We start from the raw sequence: 12,363 nt of genomic DNA on the forward strand, positions 1-12,363 counted from the left end.
GCACTGATCGCTTGTGCTGGGAGGGCCTGAGAGGTGAAATGGGACTTTGTCATGGGTCAGATGTGGGAAAACCCGACCCAGAGTGGCTCCGAGGTGCTGTGGGCTGGTGGAAAGGGGAGCTCTGTGCCTCCTGGGCTTTTCCAGCAGCTCGTGGCTCTGGTGCAGGGGATGTAGGTCAGGCTGGAAGTGTTGGCTTTTCCCAGCACACCCAAACTTCTCAGCTTAAGGCACTTGCAATGATTCATTTCACACCTGTGTGCAAGGATTTCATGTCAGCGTTTTCCTCCCACCGTTTCCAGCTGTGGTTTGGGGTTTGTTTTATTCTTTTGCTTTCTATTCTTTCCTGTGCAGGGGGAAATTCCCAGTTGGATGCAGAGGCTGTGAAATTGGTGGGGTGGGAGTTCTCCTCAGCACTGGGATCTGCCTTTTCCTCTCGTGCTGGGCTGGGGAAGGATCTGGTGGCTGTCCCCACCAGTTTACCTGCTGGGCAGACTGGGGAAACTGGGACAGGGCTGGGACAGCTCCTGGGTTCCCGGGAGCTGCTCCTGTCCCAGCTCCAGCTGCTCTCCGAGTGTCCCCCACGGGATGGAAATCCTCCTGCTCTGCTGATATTAAATACCAGGAGGTGCAAATCACACCTAACCTGCAGCTTTAGGAACTGTGACTTGTTTTCAGAGTTGTTGGCTTCCGTTAGGGACAGAAATCCACTCCCCACTTGGGTTCTTTTCCAATTTACTGTGTGTGGAAAAGATTGGGGCGCTCTGTCGTGCTTCTGCTGGGGAGTACAAAGAAGAAATTCTTTGCGTGTGATAGTAAAATTAAAAGTGCAAAAAGTTTTCTTTTGATTTCTAACATTAAGTTAGTTTTATAGTATCTTACATTCCTGCTCTTGTTGTTTTGTTGGGTTTTTTTTGTTGGTTTTTTTTTTTTTTTTTAATTAGCCTGGCACAGTATGATGGTGCAGTTTTAGCTGTAGGAAAAAAAAAAAAAAGTAACCCACTATTAACCAGAAGAGAAAGATGATACTGTGGCAGATCAGTAGCAAATAAGTGACTTAATCAATGCTTTACTGTAGTTAAATAGCTATGGCCTTACTACTTTGTCAATATCAGCTTAATTGTCTTGAAACTGTCTGCAATTTTTACTGTTCCCAGGTGAGTTTACCTGGGCTGAGATATCTGGTATGTACAGATGATATTTTAAATTTGTAAAATGCACCATTGTATTACAGATGATGCAACAGAAATGCACTTCGGGGGGAAATGGCTTCTGATGAGTTTTTTTGTAAATCCTTGATTACTACAGATATGCAATAGAGTTTTTTGTTTCTAATTTTGATATTTCCTTCTGAAACGTAAGATTGTTGCCATTAATCTGAATGATTTATCATGCTCTTCTTTGCGTGTATATATTCCATATAGTCTGAGCTTCCTTTAGGGTGGTACATAATTTTGGGTTGTTGTAGTATTTTAGTTGGCTCTTCTCTTCAGTGCCTTTAGCGCAGGCACTTCAAGAGGTTCACTGAGTCTGTTTTTAATGTACAGTTGGGAGGACTTGAAATGGAGTTAAAGCAACTTATTTCTGAAAAAAAAATCCATCTGCAAACTTAACCTGTAACAACTTTAAAATTTTATATTTAAGAAACCAGATGTTTATTTTTATGGAACTTCAGTTATGGATACAGTTTCCAAAAAAAAAAAAAAGCAACTTCAAATGTAAACAGACTGTGCATAAATGGGTTTTGTTCTAATTTTTATAGAATACAAAATATTCAGATAATATATTGAGCTCGAGTTACTACAGACATCTTGTTCCTCCCGGATGAATCCAGCTTCCCCTTGGCATTGACGATCTCTCTTCAAAGTGGTAGGAAAGGACAAAAAAAGCAACTTATCTGGCTTTTAGACTGTCTGTTCTGGTTTATTCCTGTTGTCAAAATGTCCAAAACAAAATTTGTGTAAAGTAGGTTCATGCTTTAAGTGTTCAAATGATAATACATGTATTTGTATTTGTTTTTGACATTGCCAAGGTGCTATGGGAAATTGAAATAACAGTTAGAAAAATAAAGCTGATTTAAAAGAGAAAAAACACAAAAAAAAAAAAAGAAAAGAAACTAAAAAAAAAGAAAAAAAAAGAAAAAAACCCTTAAACCACAATTCCTGAGCTCTTCCTTGTGTCTGTGCAGGCTGAAATGTTTTTAGTGCTGCTGGGGGTGAAGGGAGAACCTCGGCTCTGCCGGGGGCTGAGGGTCCCCCTGGGTCCCAATCCCCGGGCCCGGGATTGGCTCCAGAGGGTTCTGGAATATCCCGGGGAGGGAAACGGGAAACAGAACCCCCCAGCCTGGCCCAGGAGCTCCAGGAGCCCGAGTGGGACCCAGCTCTGGAGAGCGATCACCCCGCACGCTGCCCGGGAACGGGGCGGAACCGCGGCTGGGCCCTGGAGCGGGACCGGGAACGGGGAGCGGGAGCAGAACCGGGACCGGGAACAGGAGCAGAATTGGGGAGCTGGAGTAGAACCGGGAACAGGGAGCAGGAGCAGAACCGGGACCGGGAACAGGAACAGAACTGGGACTGGGGAAGGGGCGCGGGGCAGAACCAAGACTGGGGACGGAGATCAGGAGCGGAACTGGGGAGTCGGAGTAGAACCAGGACTGGGGACAGGCCCTGGAGCAGAAGCGGGAACAGGGATCAGGAGCGGAACTGGGGAGTAGGAGTAGAACCAGGAGTGGGAACGGGAATGGAACAGGTCCAGGACCAGGATCGGGAACAGAACCAAGACTGGCGATGGAGCCCGGCAGCAGAACCAGGACCAAGAGCAGGCCAGGGCGTGGAGACGGAACTGTGATTGGGAACAGGACCAGGACTGGGAGTGGGGCCGGGACTGGGCGGAGGGCTGGGAGCAGAACCGGGACTGGGAACAGAACAGAACCAAACTGGGACCGGGATTGGGAGCAGAACAGGTACCTTGCTCCCAGGGCTGGGAGCTGAACCGGGACTGGGAGCAGAACAGAACCAAACTGGGACCGGGATTGCTGCCAGGACCGGGAACCGAACCGGTACCAGGTTAGGGAGCAGAACAGGTACCGGGAACCGAACCGAGACCGGGAGCGGAACAGGGATCGCGATCGCTGCCAGGACCGGGACCGGATTAGGGAGCAGACCAGGGACCGGGAACCGAACCGGGACGGGGTTAGGGAGCAGACCAGGACCGGAACCGGACCGGTACCGGGTTAGGGAGCAGACCAGGACCGGAACCGGACCGGTACCGGGTTAGGGAGCAGACCAGGACCGGAACCGGACCGGTACCGGGTTAGGGAGCAGACCAGGACCGGAACCGGACCGGTACCGGGTTAGGGAGCAGACCAGGGACCGGGATCGCTGCCAGGGACCGGAACCGGACCGGTACCGGGTTAGGGAGCAGACCAGGGACCGGGACCGGGTTAGGGAGCAGACCAGGACCGGAACCGGACCGGTACCGGGTTAGGGAGCAGACCAGGACCGGAACCGGACCGGTACCGGGTTAGGGAGCAGACCGGTACCGGGTTAGGGAGCAGACCGGTACCGTGTTAGGGAGCAGACCAGGACCGGAACCGGACCGGTACTGGATTAGGGAGCAGACCAGGACCGGAACCGGACCGGTACCGGGCGCAGGCGCGGCGGCTGCAGCGCGGGGCGGGGCCGCGCGGGGGCGCCGCGGGGCCCGGAGCGCGCGCCGCGCGGTCACGTGCCGGCGGCGCCGGGCTCAGCCATGGCGGAGGCTGCGGCCGCTGCCGCTCCCCCCGCGCCCCGCGGCCGCTGAGCCCCGCCGCGCCCCGCGCCCGCGCCCGCCATGGCCGAGCCCGCCGCCCTGTCCTCGCTGCCCCGCGAGGTCCGCGAGCAGCTGGCCGAGCTGGAGCTGGAGCTCTCGGAAGGTCAGTGAGTGAGTGAGTGGGTGAGGAGCGCCCCGCAGCCCGGCCCGGCCCTGCCCGCGGGGCGCCGCCGTGTGAGGGGCCGGGGGCGGCGGGGGCCGAGCGGGGCCGGGGGCGGCGGGGCTGCGGGGAGCGGGGCTCCGGCTCCGCGGCCCGTGTGCGTGAGGGGAGCGGCCGAGGACGGAAGGGCCCGGCCGGGCTGGGGCTGGGGCTGAGGGGAGGGAGCGCTGGGAGCATCCTCAGTGCGGGGGACCCCGGGGAGAAGCCCCGGCGAGGCCGTCACCTGTCGGGGGTGGCTGAGCTGACCCCCCCGTCCCTCCCTCGGGAGGGTTTTTATTCCTTGTGGCCTCTTTTCCGTAGCTCCCGAGCCGAGGATGCGGGGTGGGAGTGAGAGCCCCCGGGACAGGCAGCTGTGGGGCGGGGGAGTCGCAGGAACTTCGGGCACAATAATGACGGCAAACCCTGTGTTATTCCCACTTTCTGAATAAGTTCTTGTGCCATAATCGGTTCAGAGCATGCGCTTTTTGCTGGATTTTTTTTTCCTTCTTGTTGTTGTTTCCTTTTTTTGCATGGGTTTGTCTTTGTTCCCCGGCGTTTAAGATGCTGCTCTGGGTGCAGCTTTGTTGTGAATCTCCCTTGCGAAGCCGGAGGGATGGAGCTGAGGCGGAGGGGGAAGGTTGCAGAGCAGGTAGCTCAGATTTGCATAATTTTAATTTTCCTGCCCCCATCATGGTGTGGAACTTGATGCCAAAATCAGGTGGCTTCTCAGGAGGGTTCGCTGCGTGGTTGGAATAACCAGAGAATCAGAATATCCTGAGCTGCAAGGGACCCTACAAGGACCATCCATGTCTCTCTTAGCACTACAAATTAAGAACAATCAAGTTGCAGGCACATCTTGCCCTGTTTATCCCAGAGCTTGCAGTGTATAAAAGAGACTTATTGACTCTTTGGAGATCAGGAATTCACTCCCAGGGTGAGCTGGGGGCTGTCAGCCCCCGCTGCCCACGCTGGCACTCAAGGCTGTGCCAGCAGAAAATGCCATGGCACTGCTTTCCTAACACAGTTAAACCCCTGATGTTGGCTGGCTGGGGCTTTTGTTAACTCTTTTCCAGATAAACTTGCTGCAGACATTTAACTAAAGTGGTAAAACTTTATCGAGTGTTTGCTTTTGGGGACTCCGTGATAACAAAGAATGAGGAATGGTGGTGTTGCTCAAAATGTAACATTAAGTAGGTTTTTAAAAGAATTTGTTACATGTTTCAAGCGTTTGCTTGGATTTTCTGAGGTTTGTTTCTTGTGGCACTGAAAGCCCCTTATGATTTGACCCCGTGATAGATTGTACTGCAAACTTAAAAATAAATGAGCTCTGTTGTGACATCCCACTAATCTTTAACGAGCTGCTCCTATAGCTTCAACTTTGGTGCTACAGAGTGAAGTTTTGTGGGTTATATAAGTAATTCTCCGAATATTAAATCCACTGCCCCTTTGTGAGTTTAATACTTGGATTTCTTAATATGTATGTCAGGGATTTGTTTGTGCAAATCACTTTTTCTGTCAAAAAAACCCACGAGTACAGAGAATTCTGGGTGACTGCGTCCCCAAACTCTTGGGAACATATTTCAGGGGATGTTGTTGCTGAGATAACCGAGCTGTGGGAAGGGGGAGTGAGGTAATGTCATTGTGGAGTTCTTGAAAAATACGCCCTAGTTTGAGGCTTAAGCTGAGGGATTTTGAGGCCTGTGTGTGCATTGTTCAGCTGAATATAACCATGGGCTGTTGACAGTAAACAATATTGAATAGAAGCATTTTATTAAAAATGGCAGCAGGGCTCCATGTGCCACTGCTCAGTTGTTGCTCAGATAAGAACACTTGGTCCTTTTTTTGCCACCCCCTTGTTGCAGCTTCGATTGTCTCTGGCTGTTGTCTGTGTGAATATTTCTGTCAGGTTTTTTGCATAGGAACACCTCGTTTTTGGGAGAGGAGAGGAACTGCAGCTGCTGGGAGTAGCCCAGGCTCCCTGACAACAGGAACTGGAGATGGCTCTGTCCTTGATGGACAGTGTGGGGTGGCTCCAAGGGCTGGGAGCACAAACACTCGGAGTGCTGAGCCTTGCAGTGAATTTCACCCAGGCGTTTGCTACTACTAACCACCACAGAGCAGAGAATTTCTAACAAAACAGGGGGAAATATAGTATTAAAACCTTATCTGGCGTTGTGGTTGTGAAAGGTGCAGCGTCAGCAAGCAGGATGCAAAGTGGAGCAGGATTACTTTAATGTATGCTGGAAATAGAAATCAGAGTTTGCAATGGTGAGCCATGAGAGTTTCTTAAGGAGCAATCTGTGCAGAAGGAGCAACAGGACTAATTATACCTCTGGATTATTCCTCACTGAGCCTTGTGGTCAGTGCAGAAGTAACAGGCATCCCATCCCTGGGTGCAGTGGAAATGTCTGAGCAAAGGAGTGGGACGTGTTTCAGGAAACATTAATTGTTCATTAACCAACAGAAATTGCATCTCGCTCTGCGTCTTGGGCCTTGGTGATGGATTTAAGACCAACTCATTCATTTCTAAGTGTGCATAAGAAATACGAATTCATTGTCTTCTGCCAATGGGAAGGGCATTTAAACCTGAGTCTGAAGTTAGGGAGAGCTTCCACTGCCTCACAGAAGGGATTAATGTGGAAACCTCTGAGGAAGAACGTTCAAGTAACAGTATATCAGCTGAGAATTGGGTCATGGAGCTGTGGGAGATCTAGAACCTGCTCATTACTCATGTTTTCCTTTTTTTTGCACTTTTGGGATATTTTTCTTTCTGGTGCTTTTCTTCATCTGTCAGTAACACCCACATTATGCATCACTAATGATGGGAAGGGCTGTCTTTGTATTTACATCTGTTTCTGTTTGATGAGTGAAAGTGCTGGGGATATTAACTTTATTTAACTTTAACTTTCCCCCCACTTTTACACGTCTGTGAGTGTGGCAGCTCAGTCTCACCTTTGGGTTGAGCTGCAGCACTGAGTGAAGGTGACTTCAGATCCACGACACGATGCTGTTCCTTGGAATGTTCCCAGAATGAGGTGAATGTCTGAATTCATCTCATATTCGGTGAAAAATGTTAATATTAAAGCACTTCACCACTGGGCTCGGGCGTTTTTACACCTTGGGTGAAACATTCCAGCAGCTCCTCTCACATCAACCTCATCCCAGCTGTTAGTGGAGCTGGGAAACTCTGGAATATCCAGACTCAAAGGCTCTAATTAGGCACGTTCAGAGGGTTTGTTCCACACAGGACACGTTTTGTGACTCTTGTACTGCCTGTGTGGGGAAATGTGCTCTCCTGGAGGTGACAGTTCTGGCCGTGGCAGCAGGACAGCCCCAGTGCAGGGCCCAGCCTGGCTCTGCAGGGGTTAAACACCACTTACAGAGCTGATTTGGCTGCTGGGCTTTGTGTCACTGCGGTTTCTGTCTTGCCTGGTGTTCCTAACTAGAAAAGGGGTGCCAGTGGAGAGAACACCAGCCGGAGATACCCAACGGTCCAGGGGAGGGCAGGGAATTCCACCTCGTGGTAAGCAGGAGCTCCTGTGAGCAGCTCAGACCTTGGAGGTCATTTCAGCCTCTTCTGGCTCCTGTGACAGGGTTCCTCCCTCCTGCCTGGTGGGCAGAAGGAGCTGGTTTCTGTTTACTTTGCTAGCTAAACACACGTTTGCTGTCTGGTTTGTGATCCTGGGTGGGTGTTTCTGCGAATGGCTCCGTGCACCTGGGTTTGTTCCTTTTAAAGCTGATTTTCTCTCACTGGAAAGCTGAGGCTCTGTCTGCAGAGCAGAGCTTTGTGTGAGGATTTTCAGAAGCCGAGGAAAACAGAAGGATGGTGGCTTGTATGGAAAAAGGAGTATCAGCAAAACGGTGGAAACTCAGGACTGAAGGCCAGCCAAATAGGATAGAACCTTACTGGAAGAAAACATGTTGACTCAAGCAAGTGGGTAGAGCCTTTATTTTGCTTGGCTTGAAAATTTCTTGGGGAATCAGGGTATTTCTCTGATCTTTGAAAAATTGTGTGTTTCAGGTTGCAATCTTTGATTGCCAGGCGCCTGTCAAAGTAGGTGAGGATCTTTTTTATAGATTAAGCAGCTGAAGCACAGAATTTAAATTACAGAGTCAAAGGAAGTAATTGTCTGAGTAGGGACTGGCTGTATGGATTGTGCTGAGTGAGCAGAAAGCTTTCACTTCAGTTTCTTCCCCCACTCAGGGAACTGTGGGCAAAGCACAGAAAATTTGAAGAAGAGCTTTATAAACATAAGCAAGTTGGATCTGATCAGCCTGTAGCTAACAGGACTTACAGGTGGTTTTTGTGCATTTATGCAGCATCTCACCCACAAGTCTTGCATTAGGCAAAACCAGCACTGGGAAAGCTTTAATGTTGCTTCCTTAATTTACCTGCAGGACTGGCAGCAGATGGGTCCCAGATCTGCTGAGAAATCTGTGCAGGGCTTTGACGCAGTCTCTGTGTGCAGGTAGAGTTTGAGAGCTTTGAAATGCCTGAAACCCTCCTGGAGCTGTCACTGGGAGCTGGCTGTGCTCAGCCAGGGATCATCCAGCCTTGGTTGGCTCTGCAAAGATGCCAAGAAAGATCCCTCATCTGCTTTCACTGTGGATGAAATTGTATTTTCTTTAGCTTCACAGCCCAGGAAAAGTGATGTAAGCATGGAGCACATGGATTCCGTGCAGTGTCTGTGTCACAGGAAAAGGAAATCCAGCTCCAGGCGTGACCAAGAGCAGCAAAGTACCAGATCTATCACCAGTGCAGCAAACAGAAGGTCCACAAGATGATCACAGATTTCTGCTCTGCAGATGGTCAAAGCAGAATGATTTAAGTGATTAATGGTTTGAAGAGAGGGAGTTAAACACAAATACTGGATGAAATATTTTGGCTTCTGCGAGTGGGAGTTGGGTTTACTGTTGCTGCATGATTGAAGCATGTAAACACGGGGAAGGGGAGGAAGGTTTTTGGAGCATCCAGACTGGAATAATAAAAAATAACCAGGAAGGTTAAAGAATGTTCATATTTTTGCATTGTCCCTTTTATACTTAAGGAGAATGAGGAGAGAGTTTAGGGCTCTTTTTCAAAGCTGCAGCTCTGACCCTTTGCCTTGGGGAGAGGAGGAAATTAGAGGCTTTAAAGAGAGTCTTGCACGTCCTCCCTGGTTGCTCCTGTGAAGCTTTGCTGGAGTTAAAACCAGTTTCCTCCTCTGGGTGGAGAGGACATCTGGTAGCAAAGGTTCCCAGGTGGATTTTATGACTGTTAGTGCTTCCAGGATGGTGATGTTTGCCGTTTCAGCTGGGTGCTCAGGCTGGCAGCGTTCACCAGACCTGTTGGCCTGGCACAGCTGCGCCGAAGCCGCATTTGGAGTTTGCTGTGGTGTCCTAGATAACTGATCTCCAGTTTGCTATTTTAAATGCTGTAGCATGAAATATTGAGTAGGAAATGTGATGGGTGGCAGAGGAGCTGCACAGAGCTGCTGCTCTTCCCAGCGTGCAGCAATCCTTGGAGCTCCGCAGGGAAGGGAATGTGGAGCACCCCCCGTGTTTCTGGTTCACTGGTGATGTTGTGGAAAGGGTGATGGCTCCTTCCTGATTCCCTCTCTCTGATGAGTGTTTGTCATGAAGTTTTCTGTTCGTTGGATTTATCATGTTTATTCAGTGGCAAGTTTCAGGAGCCAAAGAGTGAACTCATGGTGAGCATTCCCGAGGGATGGGCAGAAGCTGTAGAGTTCCTGTTTGCATTTCTTTCAAATACAATGTGCAGATAATTCCTTAGGACGGTTTTCTTTAAACCATGTGTCTCGGTTATAAAAAGCATTTCCTGAATCTCTCTGAGTTGCTCAGTTGCTTTTTTGGACATCGATTCATAGAGAGAGGAATTGAAGCATTTCTCTCTGTTGAGGCTGACTCAATCCAAAATTTTTTTGGAGAGCTTGTGAAATCAGGGACAAGTCATCAGACCAGGATGTCTCTTCTATTAATTAGAATGGAAGACTCTTACATTTGCACCCTGTGTGAGGAAACAGTGATTTATAGCTAACGGATGCTCTGCAGGCAGCAGCATTCCATCTGCTACACAAATTTTCCCATTGCATTTCATGAAAAACCTTGGGAGAAGCCTCACACCTGTATTTCTCATCTTGAATCATGTGCTGGGTTGTTACTCTTGCCTGATATTTGGAGTAAAATGCCTGTTTCCATCCGTTTGTGTTCTTTTCAAACTTCAAAGCCGAGAGTTTGTGAAACACCACTTGAAGTAAACATAGGCAGGACGTAAGTTTAAGTTACACTGAGTTTATACCAAAGATAGTAATGTAATAGTAACATAACTTTCCTTGCTGTGAGCAATCACCTTGTTTTATTTAGTGTAACATAAGCTGATAAAAATTAAAAGGAAATTAAAAAAACCCTTAGAAGTTTTAGCACTTCTCTGCCAACATAAACTCTTTCTAATTCTTGTTGACTTGAGAATTGCTGATGCAAACTAGGTCTTCCTGGCCTCTGAATTCCACAGGGATGGGAGCCCACAGAGCCTACAGGGCATCCATTAATACATTTTAAGGACCCAGGATTCCAGTTCCTGCCTGAGTGATCGGTGACGGAGCCTCTCGGAATTGTTCCCCAGCAGTCAGGCAACCTGGCTTTCACCAGCTCCATGTCCCTAGGGAGCAAAAACAACCAGGAGAATTGTATCCCTGCCTGATAAAATTAGGTCTTCTGTAATCTCCCTCAGAACAGCCGGATGGCTGGCTGCCTTGAAAAACATATGTTTTAATGCAGGAATAATGCATTCCATTTAGGATGGCTGTAGCCGTGGGAGCTGGGTGACTGAGTGCATGGAGAGCTCCCATTTTGCCTCTGGGATCAGGACTAATGTCAAACATCAGGTCTAAAGTGCAGCAGTGGAAAAGATTTGTTTGGGATGTTTTTCCTGTCTTTTGCTCTTAGGAGAGATGTTGTTCCTGTAGCTTAGTCCTAAAGGAGTTGGACAAGTGAGCCTTTTGTTGGAGATAAAGCATAAACTGCAAAGATGAGTCAGTGTTTGTATTCCTGGATTTCAGCTCACTGCTGAAATTGGGAAATTTACTTGAGAGCACTGGTATTCCTCTAATAGAGGTTCATAATTCATTTCTCTGAGAGCAGCACAGGTAACTTTTGGAGGAAGTTCTGCTTTATCCCCTTCACAGGGGGGAGCACCCAACACACACCTGATGCTGCGTGTGTAGGACAAGCCAGGGGAGATTTTGGAAGTTCTAGGTTTGGAACATATGAGCAAAGGAAGTTCTGATGGGACACTTGGTTTGCCATAAATTGGAAGGATGTGATCAAAAAGGGAGTGAGACAGCAGAAAAAATCGAGGGCTGGAAGATTTGGTTTCAGGCCCTGTCCCTGTGTGTGATTCCAGAAAGGGCTGTCAGGTGAGGACATGCTTGAAGGAGGTTTGTGTTTCCTTTAATGCATCAGCTCTTCATTTTGGGTGCTAATTAATCTACAAGGAGCCATTTCAGTTGGAAGCACCTTTTCTGGAAAGGCTGTGATTTCCTCCCTGAGAGCAGCAGCAGCAGTAGGGTAGCTCAGGGGTGGCCTGGTACCCCTGCTTGCATCTCTAGCATCGATCTTCCCTGTCATTTTAAGTGTGCACTTCTCTCTGACCCCAGAGAGGAGCTGACCAGCCAAAAGAAGCCCGAGCAGGGGAAGGAGGCTTTGAAGTTTTGTGCTCCCTTTCTAGCAAGAGGTGAGAGCAGCGGTAACAGCTGTCCAAGGTCGCTCTGGGCCATGGTGTGAGGAAGGCTCTGGCCATTCCTGCTCTGACATTCCTGCTCACAATGTGCATTGTCACTGGGGTGAGGACAAGGAGAGTTCCTCCAAGGAGCTGGGAAGTGACATGGCAGATTCCAGGCTGTGATTATTCACCCTGTGATGCAGAGTGGGGTCAGGGAGTCGGGTGATCAGAGCGGGAGATGAAAGTCCCTGATCCTCTGCGGTGCTGGTAGAGAATAAACAGATCTGCAGTTATTAAACTGTGCAGCCTTTTTTTTTCCCTTAATTGAATACAAGTGGAAAATGCCTATTAAAGGTGCTCCATTTCTGGCATTCAGGAAATTGCTGAGAGTCCCATGGGGTGTTGGAGCAAGGTCCTGATGGCATCTGCAGGGCTGCTCGTGGTGTGTGCTGAGGAAAGGGGAGAAGTTCGCTTCAGATGTGCTGCATCTCCAGGCTGGAGAAAAGCACCTCTGTTCTGTTGTGTGTCCTCAGGAGCTGCACCCCAGGTTCCATAACAAAGCCCTTGGCAGCAGCGTTGGCTCAGGCTGCTCTCACCTCTTGCCACCTCACTCTTTCCATTCGTGAAGCTCAGGTGCCGCGGCTCCGCCAAAAGCCGTGAACTTTGGCAAACTGGAGAGGGCACGGGATGAAACCTT

The 12,363-nt window shown here is 49.3% G+C and overlaps 1 protein-coding gene across 3 annotated transcripts in view; it reads left to right on the forward strand.

Annotated features, from left to right (window-relative positions):
• The first annotated feature begins 3,718 nt into the window (after window positions 1-3,718).
• The window catches only part of DIP2B (disco interacting protein 2 homolog B), a 61,673-nt gene continuing 53,028 nt past the window's right edge, over window positions 3,719-12,363 (forward strand). For all 3 annotated transcript variants that reach the window (XM_072919563.1, XM_072919564.1, XM_072919565.1), the window contains exon 1: window positions 3,719-3,910. In XM_072919563.1, the coding sequence (XP_072775664.1) occupies window positions 3,829-3,910 (82 nt within the window). In that variant the 5' untranslated portion in view covers window positions 3,719-3,828. The remainder of the gene's footprint in view (window positions 3,911-12,363) is intronic.

This window comes from Taeniopygia guttata, chromosome 29 (genome assembly GCF_048771995.1).
Source record: "Taeniopygia guttata chromosome 29, bTaeGut7.mat, whole genome shotgun sequence".
NCBI classification, from domain to species: domain Eukaryota; kingdom Metazoa; phylum Chordata; class Aves; order Passeriformes; family Estrildidae; genus Taeniopygia; species Taeniopygia guttata.